We start from the raw sequence: 16,295 nt of genomic DNA, 5'->3' as shown, positions 1-16,295 counted from the left end.
TGAGGACGCCAAAAAATATGTTGCAACTTCCTGTCCTGAGGTCGGACAAGAATTTGTCGGTACATTTGGCGGCTGTCAGTAGTAATGACAATCTTATGAAAACGAAATGAAGTAATGATTAATGTAATGTCTCTTTGTAATTTCGGTCCGGAGAGGAGCCGATCATTTAAAGTCAAACCAGTTGAATCCGGTGCGCTGGCGTTAAAAACGACACGAATTTTACCGCCAGGATCGGTTTTTTTGAACACGCAGTGATGCGGAATAATATATTCCGAACTACTCTTTGATAGAGACATGTGCGCAGACCTGAGGTAATCTTGCATGAATTCCAGATATTTTTCTGACACTTCTAAGTTTTTGGAAATTCTATGTTCCAAGGCCAGGTAGGATCTGTTACGGTTGTTAGCCACAGCCGTAGCATCTGAAGCAAATAGTAGAGCGACAACATATCGTCCTTCAGGAGTTCGGGTGGTTGTAGTGTGAAATAAATTCTCACACTGTTGATCATCCGGATTGGGAGGCTGTATATACGCAACTTCCTCGGTTTCCTAAAATTTACGAAGAGTGTTGCAAACAGAGTCTTCTTGAGAAAACAAGGTGTTGAAAAAGGAAGTAGATAATTCAAACGGCGAATCGGAAAATTCCGACCTGTTTCCGATAATTATCCATCCAAAAACAGTGTTGAGGGCTGAAGGAAATCCAGATTCCTGAATGTTGCCGGAAGGCGCCAAAACAGATCACTACCAATAAGAAGATCAATGGGAGAGGATAAACAAAATGTTAGATCAGCGAGATGGAGATGTTGAAATTTGTAGGCGACTGAAGGAGACAAGGAATGAGAAGGAAGGTTACCAGAAATATTAGAAAGAACAAGGGCCTTTGATTGAAGGTCCTTTTGAATTGCGGTAGGGAGGGAATTTTATTATTTGCGGTACCAAGGAGAGAAGCATGGGTAGAGGAAATACAGGAAAGGCGTATTTAGGAATTTTCCAAAGAAAGAGCAAGACGGGAAAGACAATTTTTGGTAATTAAGGTACGTTGTGAACCAGAGTCCAAAACGGCACGGACAGTATGTAATTTTCCGAAGGAGACAATGGCAGTACCAAGGAGCACAGTGGAAGACTGTTCATAAGCAGAATGACTGGAAAAACACGTTGTGGTAGGATCAGACTGCGGTGAAATTGGAGTAGAGCTGATATGAGTGGAATGGGTTACGGGTGGATTATTTGAGAGAGAATTGGGAGCTAGAGTGACGGAAGGTGTCGTGGAAGTAGGCATGGTGACAAAAGGTGAGGGGGAAAGCTGAGGGACAAATCTGTGTGATATTTTGCGGGGTAAAGGTAGGGGATGAAGAAATGGTACGATGGCCTGACGATGTAAAACGTTTCAAAGCGCTGTCATTTGAAGTTCCGAAGAGAGCGATATTATCCTTTTGACACAATAAGATATGATGCGAAGAATTATTAGTTTCTGCAGTTAAATTGTGACGTGCAAGTTTTCCGCGAATGAGCAGCTAAACAGCGGAAGCAACGATTCTTTTCTCGCAACCAGGCGATTTTTTGTTCATGAGACAAAATTTGAAATTGTTTACAACCATAAATTCGATGAGAATCCGTACATACCGGACATCTGTCGGAAAGAGTTTGATTTTGAGCGAAAAAGGAGTTTATCGGTTTGGAAAGTTTTGATTTTTGAAAGTTAGAATTATTAAAGAATGTAGGATTTTTGGGTGACCTCAAAGGAAATTTCTCAGAAAAAGTGGCATCAGCATCAAGGCTTTCGGAAATTTTTTTTTCAACAGTGAGGAATTCAATCAATTCTTCATATGTGGGTACACTTGACGATGCGATTCGGTTTTCGAAACGCGTTCGAACATTTGAGGGGAGTTTTTCTAAACCGAGTTGCAAAAGAAGAAAATTTTCTAAATTTATATTGAGGCATCAGCATCAAGGCTTTCGGAAATTTTTTTTTCAACAGTGAGGAATTCAATCAATTCTTCATATGTGGGTACACTTGACGATGCGATTCGGTTTTCGAAACGCGTTCGAACATTTGAGGGGAGTTTTTCTAAACCGAGTTGCAAAAGAAGAAAATTTTCTAAATTTATATTGAGGCTTTTTAACGCATTTATGGAAGAAATGTACGTAGTCTTAAAATCAGAGAGATAATTTTTACAATCATCGGACTGGAAACATTTTATACGACTGTAAAAGCTATTTAAAAGAGAGCGTTTATTGTCATATCTTAGAAATTAAAATATCATAAGCAACTTGATAGTTTTCTGCAGAAATCGGAAGCGATTCAATTAATAAAAGCGCATTACCAGATAAATATGTCCTTAAAATTTGCAGTTTTTGTTCAGGAGATAACTGGGCATTTTCATGGACGGAACCTTTAAAAAAATTGTGGAAATTTACCCAGTCGTTGAAATTGCCTGAAAAAATTGAAATTTTAAATTTCGGAGACTGAAAAACTGGTTTAATATTCGGCTTGAAATCGTGAGTTTCTGATTCTACAAGTTCTCAATCGGACAAAACAATGCGTTCCATTCAGTGCAGATTGAATTTATATCACAAATTTCGGACTGCTCTTTTATTTCAGAGTTATTTATAAGAATTTGATCGATGATATCGTCAAACTGTTGACGAGTGCTTTGATAGCATCAAATTGTTTACTAGATACAGAAACCCCGTGAGAGCTGACCATTCCCTTTAGTTTGTTGACCCAGAGCTGAGCTTTTGCTAACAGCGCAGCGTTTGCTGAGATAATGGTAGCCTGAGCACAAGTTGTCTTCTTTTTTTTTAAATTAAATTTACAATAAATATTTAAATAGTATAGGATTAGATACTGTATGATTTCATGTGTCACTCCTAAATAACAACTTAGTTTATACAACAATAATAATAGAATCTAAGAGAATCTTTCATCAGAAAATCGATACATAATATATTTGTTATATTCAACTACCATCAAGAATAAATGATTATATAATTAGTACAAAACTATCTAATATAAAGACATTCTAAAATAGACAGAACATTTTAATTATTTATATAATAGAATAAGTTCAGATCAGAATAATGTTGTTTTCTTTTATCATAAAATTTTATTTGAAAGATTTATTACTTTATGAAATATAGCATGGACTTTATATCCAGAGTTTATTTCCAACCTTTACATCAGGCTTTTATATCTATCCGCCCCGGGGACTAAAAGAAACTAGCCATGTTGGGGAAAGTTACAAAAAATAAAATTACATGTAACTCGTTTTTTGCCAAAGAAAATTTGACTTTATTTTTAACAGAATGAAAATCAGAATTATATAACTATGTTCGCAAAAACAAAAAAAAAAGCATAAATACACTATTACATACTATTGTTTTGTTAAGACAAATGCTTTGCACAAAATCTCCTTGTGCTATATTTATATACAACAATCCTTAAGTAAAGTATAGGTAAACTTATTACCTTAAATATTTCTTTTACATAAACACAGTATATAATAACAATAATATCTTATAATAATAATAATATCTTATAATAAGATATTATAATAATAATATCGTATTATTTAACAGAGGATTACCTTAATATTAGGTAGACGATTACTGTTTTTTGTTAATGAAAAACAATATCTTGATACTTGTTAACTGCATGAAGTGTAAACTTTGACTAAACAATATTAGAATTGTAAGACGCACTAATAATTCTTAGAATGCTGATCAGAGAGAGACTGAGAGATACACTCATCTGAGAGAGAGACACTACGAGAGACTGCGAGGGGTAGAACACACACACTGATCTGACTCTAGTGGTGAGGCGGTTTATATAGTGTAGATGGAGCCGAGTGAACTGTAAAGAACCGAGTGATGTCGATAGAAGCCGAGTGCATCCGAAAGGAGCTGTGTGAACTGTGAAGAGCCACTAAATCGTCAGGAGCCGAGTGAATGCAACATGTTTACGTTTTTTTTTTTTTTTTTTTTTTTTTTTTTTAACATTATAAACATGAAATAATACAGAGTTAAATCTTAATAAATAATCAATACAAAAGTCATAAATAAAAATCAGCTGAGCATATATTTATATGTACGTTGAATGGAAACCATAAATTTCAGTGTATGAAAAATTTCTTATTTATAAATAAAATATTCATTACATCGAAATACTGTTAAATTTTAGATGAAAATAAGTCAAATACCAAACCAGTTGAATTAACTTAAAACTGCTTTACGCATTGGCGTAAACATATATACAGTATACACACAAATTTTTTTCCCTAGATAGATAGACAGATTGAGTAGGAAGAACAGGCCTACCTTCAACCAGAAGGCACTATTTAGGGTTTTTCTTTTATAACCCTTGCATAGCAAAAAAAATCCTAGGGCAGTTTCACACTCAAATAAAACTGTTACTCTATCAAACTTCAACAAACAAGCAGCTGCTATTTGCTGGAGAAGGGATTGTCTTTATCTTCATTGATGTTCTTTTATTTTGTTAATGGATGGCACTTTCAATGTATTTTGCATTATTACTTTAAAAATTTATATAAAATAGTTTATTTTTAAATCACTGCCATATTTTTTTTTTTTTTTTTATTAAGTGGCATTGGCTGCTAAGACCAATGGTCATTAGCCGTCATATTACATGTGACTGTTAGAAAGGCATGTCAGAAAAGGATTACTTTAATACTGAAAATATTATCCCTCTTAAGAAAGGGTTTTATTGGCAAGGAACTTGAAAATAGATTATATTTTCTGTTTTCCCTGCAATGTGGTTGGTCACAGTTGTTTTCAAAATATCACAAAATTAAAATATTCAAAAGCAGAATTTTTTATATTGTTTCTATACAAATATATAATTTATATAAAAGTCTACAAATAAAAAAACGAAAAGAAAAACTGCAAAAAATGGCCACACATGATTATTCAGAAAATTTTAGTTTAGGTTTTTAAAAACAAATTTATTATTATAATAGTTATCTCTTTTAGGTTTAAATTAAATATATATCAGAAAATGGTTTTAAGTTGATTTTCATCTATTATGAACCCTCTGTTTTTTGTTTTTGTATTTAAATTGGGGTAAGGTTAGGGGTAGCCTTATTTTCTGGTTTTGATGCTTTAAATTATTAGCTTTTAAGTTGATTTTCATCTATCATGAACCCTTTGTTTTTTTTTTGTATTTAAATTGGGGTAAGGTTAGGGGTAGCCTTATTTTCTGGTTTTGATGCTTTAAATTATTAGCTTTTAATTTGATTTTCATCTATCATGAACCCCTGGTTTTTTTTGTATTTAAATTGGGGTAAGATTAGGGGTAGCCTTATTTTCTGGTTTTGATGCTTTAAATTATTAGCTTTTAAGTTGATTTTCATCTATCATGAACCCCTGGTTTTTTTTTGTATTTAAATTGGGGTAAGGTTAGGGATAGCCTTATTTTCTGGTTTTGATGCTTTAAATTATTAGCTTTTAAGTTGATTTTCATCTATCATGATCCCTTTGTTTTTTTTTTTTTTGTATTTAAATTGGGGTAAGGTTAGGGGTAGCCTTATTTTCTGGTTTTGATGCTTTAAATTATTAGCTTTTAAGTTGATTTTCATCTATCATGAACCCTTTGTTTTTTTGTTTTTTTTTGTATTTAAATTGGGGTACGGTTAGGGGTAGCCATATTTTCTGGTTTTGATGCTTTAAATTATTAGCTTTTAATTTGATTTTCATTTATCATGAACCCTTTGTTTTTTTTGTATTTAAATTGGGGTAAGGTTAGGGGTAGCCTTATTTGCATGCCTGAACTCTTTTTACCATGTTTGAGGCAACTTTTTGCAGCACATATATACTGATGTTATTAATCTCTGTTGTGTTCATCCTTAGTTCCTCCAATGTAAGTGGCCTGTTTTTATAAACCCCACAGCAAAAATTCTGGGGACGTCAAATCGGATGAATGTGGGGACCATAATCCTTTAGAGATGATATGCTCATAAAAAAACTCACAGGAGAAATTCATGGCTTCATTAAATGTGTGACATGTGGCACTGCCCTGTAGGAGCCAACTACTATGTTCATCATGTTCAAGAAGCGTAATAAACTGTGTAATGGTATATTGGTAAACAACACTGTTCATTGTAGTTTCAAAGATAATGGGGCTTACTATTTGACGACACGATACAGCATACCACACTCCCACTTTCTGAGAGTGTAAGGGATTTTCATGGAACAAGTGTGGATTTTCCAAATTCTAGTGTTTTAAGTGTTCACATAGTCACTAAGGTGAAATCACGCCTAATCTGTGAAGAAAACATGGTCAAGCTCTGTAGTTCAATGGTTGTCAACAAATGATTGAAACCATGTATAGTACACTGCGTGCTTTTCTTTATCAGACTCATTCAATTCCTGAACACTGTAAACATGATATGCACAAAAGTGATTTAAACAAACTGTAAATAATCTGGTAACATTTTTTATTCCAGTTCAAAAAATTAATTTTTGTCAGATGGATGTTTTTGCATATGTATATTTGGTTTTATAACTCTGGACTCCATTGGTCGATTTTCTTGAAACTTAGTAAGCACTACCTTTGGGAAAAAATGATATATTAAATTTTTGCAAAAACTGGAATAACTGGTGAAGGTGTTTAGGCCAAATAAAATGTCAAATCTTTATTGGAGAACTTACATTTTCTTAGAGTTTTAACATCACAAATTACTAAAAATTTTTGTTTAATATTCATCCTCTTCCCAAAAAAACTATATTTTTTTCTTTTTGTAACTATATATTGCTTAAGAAAAGGGAGTTAATGGGAGTTTTTTCCAACTATATTTTCTACATCAACAGGCCTTCAAACTCTTTTTGCCCATCCCACTCCAATGGTCTGTGATAATAAAAAATATTTCTTTAATTTAAAAAAAAAATTATTTTAATTTAAACCCATCTCACAATTTAACCATTGCACTTAATATATAAAAATTGTAATTTTTTGGTAGCTCTTACTCTAATATTACTTGAAAAAAAAATTAGAAAAAATTTTCCCTCCCTTCCAAGTAAATTACAACTTTTTTATTATCGCCACTTAGGGATTATGTTCTTAAGAATTAATTTTACCTGAATGCTTCCACTTGAGGATGGGAGGTCGGTCCCAAATGAAAACATTTTTTTTTTGTTATTTCAAATTTTTAATGCTCAAAATGTATTTTTTTAAAAACAATAAAGTCGGATTTGAATGCTAGATAATGGGATATCGGTGTACTTTGGTGGTTAGGGTTTAATTAACCAAATGTCTCAGGAATGGTCAGCCTGAGTCTGTATAAGATTACAACTCATATACATGTCATTCTCATCTCATTGACCCTGTGGGGTGGGGGGGAGGTTTTGCTTATTGTTCACTAGTTGAACAGATTGCAACATACACATTATTAAAATTAAAACAAATAAGTCACCAAAATAACTTATATATATGCAAAATACCCTCACCTGTTGGAAGAACTCCCAGATTTAAAAAAAATCAAAAAAATACTTTTAAATTGAAAATCAATTTTGGTGAATATTTTAATCGTTAAAAATAGTTCCCTGATTTCAATAACATAAAATTTATTATGATACTTTTTTTTTTTAATATGTAGATGAAGTAACTGAAGCTGTCTAAGATATTCAAGTACTTTTTTGTTTAATATTCTCTAACACATTCGCACACTGTATTTTTTATTTTTTCTGACTATTCAAGTATACATTTTATGCTTTTTGGATATTCATAAAGCATTTCTTTGTTTAATATTTTATATGAATGTAGTGGTATTTTTGATTCACTCTAACTTTCCTCTTCCCGTTTTTTCAAAAGCATTTACAGTTCATAAATGCTATAACAAAGAATATACCATCATAAGCATTGGTTCAGCTATGAACTTTGTGAAATGTTAAAATAAAAAAGTACTGGATTTGTGAAAAAAGATTCATTCTAAAAACTGCACAAAAAAGTGTTAAATGTGAACTTATCTTTTTCAATAAGAATATAGATCAAGCATGTTAAAAAAAAACTATAAAAACAAATAAACTTCTTAACAAATTAATAAATAACAACAAACGGACTTTTCTCATCATCTGCTCAAAAGTTCTTAAAAAATGCAGAAATAGCGAAACACAAATATTAAAATTATTTGGATCTGGAATTATTTCACTCTTAGAACAATGCAAAGCTCAATCCTCAGAAGTTCAAATAAAATCAATTAGGACAACTACTACAAACTTAAAAGCAGAATAGTATCTCTATTGCTGAAATAAATATAAATGTAACAGCTCACACTATAGGAAAACTTTATTTGTATATGGATGAAGAAAAAAAATAATTTTGAAGAAATTACGACTAGGAAAATCCTAAGATGAGTTACAGCAAGAGATGATAAAAGTAGTTGTCAAGGATAGGACACAACTGACTGACACATCAACAAGAGTCATTCTGTATTTACTTGCTGTACTTTTAGTTATTGTATATGTTTGGAAAGGAACAAGAACACAAAACAATAGTACCACCACTCAACTTTCAGTCCTCTACAAATATAGAAATAATCAGTTTTTTTAATAGGGAGCTTTAGTTATAGCTGTTGTTTTCATTTGTTTATTTCTAAATTTATTTCAGGTTTGAGTTGAGTCGGAGATAGCGAGCTGAGCAGACATATGTTGTGCAGTCTCACATTCATTTTAATGATTATTTTCTAAGTAGTGGAAATGTGCAACTGTGGCTGTGGTATTCCTTTTGATGTAAAATATATTTTGCAGTGTTTTTTTTATGTACTTTTTTTATGAATGTGTAAATAATATCATGGAACAAAATTTAAAAAACTTTCTAAACAGAACCAAATAAAATGTAAGTGTACAGATTAAAAATGAGTTAATTGTAATTTTTCTCTTTAAGGATGGATAATTATGTTGAAAGAATGGAAAAGTAAAAGAGAATTCATCAATAAAACACAAAAACCTCCTACTAGAAATCTGATGTGGACATCAAACGACTTCCTTGTACACCTATTAAATTGCGTATATACACACACTTTTTAAAATAAAAAATAGATAAAATTTTATTACATTAATTTTTCATTTTTTTTTTATTGTTATTGAATTATCGTAAAAATTATTTTATAAGAAGTAAACAATTATTAAGAAATAAATACATTTAAATTATTAAAAAAAAGAGATGTCCGATTCAAATCACTGTGCTTTCCCCTTGTAAGATCTAAATATTTCATTAATTAAAATTTTATTAGGCTATAACTCTGGAACCAATGAAAATAAGTACCACTTATGACATATCGTTAAAAAGCACTCAATGAGGGCTTATTACTGCAGTTAAGAAAATGTCCAAAATCCAAATTGTTTTTAAATTTTGGGCTTTTTTAGACACTTTTAGTTCAGTCGATCGTAATCAAAAGGGGAGGTGCACAACTAGATGTTACAACAGTCCTAAATTCAAAATTTCCACATCATATGGCTAATTATTTTTGAGTTATGCAAGATACATACGTACATACAGACGTCATGTCAAAACTAGTCAAAATGGATTTAGGGGTGGTCAAAATGGATATTTCCATTGAAATTTGATAACCAAAATTATTCGCGATCACAATACTTCCTGTAAAAAACAAAGTTCATGAACAGGTAATACAGGTTATTGAGTTAGAACAATATTCAAGAAGTAAAGATATGGAAATACATGATACACATGTGACTTGTAATGATAATATTTATGAAATATTAAAAGAAACATCTAAAACAATAAATTTAATGGACTGTAATGGCAATTTTAATGTAGCCCACCAATCTATCAAAAAATTACTCTACAAGACCAAAGTTTTTGCAAATGATAATAACCACAAATATATCTGATTTCAGAATAAAAAAATATTCATCAAGAAAAATGAAAAAGCAAAACCCTTAGGAGATTAACTATTCAAGACACTGATTAATTAAGTAACCCTATTCAAGGAAAACTGAGAGTAAAGGACCAAATTAATAAGTCTGCATTAAAAATAACCTTTGTTACAATTTTCAAGGCTTATTTTAATTATGATTAGCATTGAAAAATTATATAATTTTGCTAATAGGAATATTAGGAAAACAAATGTAATTGAGGATTATCATCTTAATTAACTTCACAAAAACATACAAGACATGATTTAAAGTTTCTAAATTATTTTTATATGGATATTTGTAGTATAAGAAAACATTTAGATGAAACTCTATATTCATTAGATAACTTCAAAATGACCTTTGATGTAACTGCATTATTGGAAAGATGGGTAAAGAATTTAATTTTCTGAACATGGTACCGTTTGTTATAATAACTATTTTATATAATTTTAAAATAGCTTACTAAATTCTAATTTGATTTCCTTGAGCACTTTCAGCTATTCTACCATCTTCAAGAGGATAATTATGACTGACACATATAAAACTATAATCTTACATAATTAATCTATAAATATAAAAATCAATGTTTGTTTGTCTGTCTGTTCCAACTTAACTCAAGATCTACAGGACAGATTTGTCTAAAATTTTGCACACCTACACTTTGAAGCCCTGCAGTGAACATAGGGTAAATTTTTTGGACCTACGACAAAACAAAATTTTACAACAAAATTTAAAACACTTTATTTCTTCCTTAAAGCTTATCTAATTTTCAAAATGACTTTGACTTTCAAGAAAAATTTAATTTTTAGCTAACATTTTTTTTTCCCCATTGAATTGATTAATTTTGTAAAGGACTGAGGTTTTAATGTACAGTTATTCCTAAGTTTCAATTGATTTAGCGCACATGCATATGTAATTTTTACGATTCATTTACAATTTTTTACAGCTGTTTAAAAACATAAATAAGCAGCCGCTTTTGTTTATCATGTGTGTGTTACTAATTTAAAGTGTGTAAAGTATTTAATTAACTGCAATCTTTTAAATTCTGTGATCTTTTATCAAAACATCATACCATGTCTAAAAGACATTCTTCAATTGGGAGAAGTAAAAAAAAAGCACGTATGATGAAAACTGTTCGTGCGGCAGAGACTGAAGACAAAAGATCGAGATTGGAAAGCGACTGAATACACACAGCCCAATCCCGTTCGACTGAAACAACTGAGCAACGGGAAATGTGATATGCCACCGTTACTGTATGTGTGACTGATTGCACCTGCCTACAGATACTAGACTAATAAATATAAAATAAAAAGATTGACCACCACAGGAAACGCAAGTAACAATATAGCGTGAGCGAAGCTGCGACTGGGAGCTAGTTATATATATAATAATTATAAAAAGTTATTTTATGATAAAGATACAAATAGAACTTAAATGACTGAATTGCCAAATTTTTTTAAATGCCATAAGTAAGCAAAGAAATAAATAATTTTTCATAAAAGAAATTTACTGTTACAGTTACTATGCTTTTATGCAATATATAAAAATAATGAAAGTATTATAATACTTCCATTATATAATAATTTTAAGCAAACGGTCTATGTAATCACAATGGTACAAACAATGATCTGAAAGGACTGTATCAAAAAAATTTAGGTGTGGGAAAAAATACACAGAATTTAAGTTCTTGTTATGTTAACAAAATAGTAGGTACACTAATACAAAATATTAAGCAGGAGCTATCAGGAAAACAACCAAACTCATTTCATGAATAATTTAATAGAATTTATCAACCTTAATGTTACTACAAACCTTCTTTGATTTAAATGTTTTCTTAATCCCTTTTTATTAACATCACTTTCACAGTAATCACTGCATGAGGATTCACATGAAGTAGGAATGAAATCTGGATCAGCATCAGAATCGTCAACTGCTGACGTATCATCCAAATCAGTAAGCATCCCCCTTGTAATTCTCCAAGTACTGAAGCAAAAGTCACCTCCACAAAATGATAAAATAATAATCACAGTAAACTTTAGCAACAGTTTCTAAATTCACTAATCAAAGATAATTGTCTATATTAAAATAGGATTACACAACCCATGAGACAAAATGAGGCAGGATAAACTAAAATTCAATCAAAATAAAGCAAAGAGTTAAAATCTATATTTTGTAATTTAAAAACCCATTCACTACAAAAGTATTTACAATAGTGAACTGATTCCATCCAGTCCACTATAAAATTTATTCATCTCCTTGATGTGGACTGTCAATGTGCTGACGGAAATGTGATACATTCAGTATGTGGCTTAATGTACATATACGTCATGATTCATGCATGTTTTTACTTCCTATTTTTTCTATTCTTTATCATAAAATTACAAATCTTTCAACATTTGCAGAGAATGAGGTTTTAGATATTGGGGTTGGGGAAATAGTTTCTTTGATTTCTCATGGAAGGCGAGTTTATGACTGCATAACTCTTACAATATTCCTCAAATCTGGCAAAACTTGCATGCTTTTGAAAGGTAATATATATATCAGTGAGTATTATTACAAAGGTTGTGATTACATTAGTTTTTTTAATTTTATTTATAAGTATTTTGAAAATGAGTGAAAACAAACAAATTTTATTTATTTTGAAAATTTATTATAAAAAAAAGAAGAATGTGTCTCAGGCTGCTTAATTTTTTTGTTTATAGATATGGTGCAGTAAAATAGATACGATGCAGTTTACAGATATGGTTGTAAGTGTGGTACAAAGCTAGTTTAGGAATTTTCATGTCAATGATGCAACTTGCTCTGGTCAGCCGGCTGAAAAAGTTGATGAATCATGAGAAAAACTGAACAAGACAGACACATTAGCATTGTGACATCAGTAATATTATAAATATTAATTACAAAACAGTTTTAAACCATTTTTTGATGGTTGAATATAAAAAAAGAATTTGTTTGGGTGTCAAATGATTTAAAAATGAGAAATTTAATGGATCAAATTTCCATCTGTGAGTGAATTGTTGCTAAAACAGAACAAAATTTAATTATTTTTGAAATGCCTCATTATGAGCAATAAAAATGGATCTTATATGATAATGATATATGACAATAATATACAAAAGAGATTGTGGTCAAAGCAAGGTGAAGTTTTGCAAAGTACAAAGCCAGGACTGACATCAAGAAAAATGATGTTGCATATGTAGTGGGATCTGAAAAATATTACACCAAGAATGAAAATACAGTGACCAGAAGCTGAGCAATAGGAGAGGAGTCATCTTCCTTAATGACAATGTCAGACCCCACACATCTTCGGTGACCCGTCAAAAACTGAGGGCGCTTTGCTACGATGTTTTGATTCATCTACCATATATATATATATATATATATATATATATATAAATATATAAATGGTGGACCCACTGCACGTACCATTCATTTCAAATAATTTTTTTCTTGTTAGCTACTGTAGTTTCTAATAAATATTTGTTAATGCATTATGTAGTACTAACACTACTGAATGTACAATCTAATTAGTAAACCTACCTTTACGTTATACCTTAATATAATGATGCATATAAATATTAAATAACACATATTTATTAAATATTATTTTTGGATCAATGGCGATTCTGCTATGATTTTGGATTATCCGCGATCTTCTTACTGCTTATTATCACAGATAATCAAGAGTTGAATGCATTTGGATTAACTTAATTTGAAAAAAAAACCTTATTTTACTTTACATTAAAATATGAAGACACTTTTTCACCAATCCTTTACATATGTTGTAAAAATAATTATAACATTAACCAGTTGGACCAATTCTTTTGAGAAGAGTTTTATCTCTTTAGCCCTTCGTATGGCCTGTATTTTTCATTCTATAATAACGAATAAGTTTTTTTTAAATGTTCTTTACAAATATGTATGATGAAAAAGAAAATTTATTTTATTAAGGTAATAGGGTGAAAACATCAACATATCTTATTTAATAAATTATTTTATTTTTTATTTTTTGAAAATGTTTAATACTTCCATAATCTTTACATTTACAACATTCAACTCATTGCCTGCCAAAAAAAAAATCTTAGTACACTTTTGAAGCCCTGTCACATTCTTCAAAAAGGTTTTTGAATCGTTCCAGTTTTTGGTTAAGTAGTGCATTAATAACAAACTGGCTTAAATACAATCCTGAACATTAAGGCTTCTACGGAAAAAAGCAATATTTAGGTAACACTGAAATTCTTGTTATAGATGTTCCTAACATCTATAAAATTAAAATTTGCAAGTACAATTTTATGAAAAATTTCTTTAGTTTCAAATATGATAAAGCTGTCTCAAACCACATATATCTTGGGTTTTAAACAGATAAAAATATGAATTAAAAGTTAAAATTTTTTTTTACTTCCAGTTTTGTACAGAGTTTAACAAAAGTTAAGATAGTTTTAAATTTTGTACTTTTCCAAAAGGATTGGCAGTACACTTGATATTTTTATAAAAATATAATTTTCGTAGTGTGGATGTGGGCTATGAGAAAACAAATATTTAACTAGACTGGAGAACCGGTGTAAACCATGGTAGCGGTTACTCTCCACGTTTCAAGAGGTTAAGAGCTCCTTCGCATAAATAAATCCGTAGAAAAAAATTTGTTAATATAAAGTGGGATACGAAATAACATTTAATGATGTACAAACCTGGTCTAGAACAGAATCTAGACAAACAACAAAACTTCTTGCTGCAGGATCAGTCGTGTGGCCAGTTTTCAGGGCTGCACAACAGGTTATGTCGATTGTCAAATGAAATGCAAAATATAACCTGTGATAAACAATATCGTTTACATTTATCAACTTACAATTATACTGAAAATTACATATATGAATGGAGGTAAAAAACCAGACTGTTTTGAATAAGTGAAATTTGTTATTTAACTTTTATTCAAAAAGTAAGCGTAAAATAAAACTTTTATGAATATGTGAAATAATAACGGTCTCACGAACCACCATAACCTATAACATACATCCTTCTACCAACAGTAAAAAATCTACGTGCAGTAGAAGTCCGATAATCCGGTACGTTCGGGACCGGCTCGGTGCCGGACTACCGAAAATTCCGGTCTATCGGGAGGTAATTATAAGAACAATTAGGTTAATAATTAAACTACAAATACAGTATGCAAATACATACAACAAAGTTTATTTTACATTTCATATAATGTATGTACACGTACTGTAAAACATATTTCACTTAGATTTAAAAAAGTCACGAATGTCTTTTTGTTTTCTTGATTTTTGGCGTTTAGTATAAAATTTATTTCTAATGATATGGAAATCAATAATTTCTGAAGCACTGTAGCTAGTACTAGCCTCAGCAAAAGAGATAAAATTATTTTGTGATTCTGCAGCTTCTGCCCAGCTGATTTTTTCGTTTCGGCATCTGAGTCACTTTCTTCAAGATTTTGAGTAGGCTGAGGGTTTACTACAATGTTGATAATGTCCTCATCGGTTAGTTCTTGTTCAACAAGCTCATTCTCGTCGATTAGAAGCCACTCCTCCACCTCATCCACAGGCAGGTTTTTCAAGGGATCTTCAGCACTTCTAACGACATCCAAAACTTTGGTCAGAACTCGAAGGCTTAGGTTTTGAATACATGGTCACTGTACAGTTAGAACGAAAATCACTTTTTTTATAAACAGTTTCAAAAGTTACGTTTACTGCGATGTGAAAGGACACAAAACAACAACGCACAAAAAAATGGCGAAGACGCTTCGTGAATGATTAACGGAGCTGCACTGCACCTGAATTTGTTGTGACAGCTGAGACTAGCCGGCCGCTAATTGTTTCCGAACAATACCGAGCGCTTCCGGATGATCCCGAACTACCTCGAAAACTTCCGAATAGCTCTCGAGCGTTTTTATTTGCTTTAAAGACACACTTTTGGTGAAAACTAAAATTTTTACAATTTTCCTGAGCGATGCCCGACTATCGGGCATTCCGGACTGTTGGATGCCGGACTAATGGACTTCTACTGTATATTAATTACGCAAATTTTTCCAGTGACTGAATGTATTTTCATGAATAATTATTAAAAACACGACTGCCGAAAAAAGACATTGCTGACCAACATTTTGTTCTGGTTAGGTCCAATCGTGATTTTGTTTTATACAAGCAAATGTCCCGTTTCAATTAAGAAAATCGCAAGATTGGTTGCAAATATATAACAAAATTTCCAATTATCCTTGATCTGTTAGATCGAGAGTGTACCTGATGCATGCAAAATTTAGCCTTCAACTTACTAACACCCGTTTGAATTTTGAGAATCTGTTTGCAGAAATATTATAAGAGCAACGCGTTGCACCTTCCAAAACAGCACCTCAGAGGCAAAAAATTAATTTGCTGATTTTCAAAACGCTGTAAT

At 31.1% G+C, this 16,295-nt stretch overlaps 1 protein-coding gene across 8 annotated transcripts in view; it reads right to left on the bottom strand.

Moving 5' to 3' along the window:
- Positions 1-14,903, bottom strand: part of LOC142328614 (uncharacterized) — a 63,629-nt gene extending 48,726 nt beyond the window's left edge. For 5 of the 8 annotated variants that reach the window (XM_075372431.1, XM_075372432.1, XM_075372433.1 and 2 more), the window contains exons 1-2: positions 14,576-14,902; positions 11,700-11,870 (exon numbers count right to left, since the gene is read on the bottom strand). In XM_075372431.1, coding sequence (XP_075228546.1) covers positions 11,700-11,848 — 149 coding nt within the window. In that variant the 5' untranslated portion in view covers positions 11,849-11,870; positions 14,576-14,902. Of the gene's footprint in view, positions 1-11,699; positions 11,887-14,575 lie in introns of all 8 variants that reach the window. The other 3 variants (XM_075372435.1, XM_075372434.1, XM_075372430.1) reach the window with 2 other exon arrangements.
- Between the last annotated feature and the right edge of the window lie 1,392 nt (positions 14,904-16,295).

This window comes from Lycorma delicatula, chromosome 8 (genome assembly GCF_047948215.1).
Source record: "Lycorma delicatula isolate Av1 chromosome 8, ASM4794821v1, whole genome shotgun sequence".
Lineage (NCBI taxonomy): Eukaryota > Metazoa > Arthropoda > Insecta > Hemiptera > Fulgoridae > Lycorma > Lycorma delicatula.
This window is presented reverse-complemented; position numbering and strand designations above follow the sequence as displayed.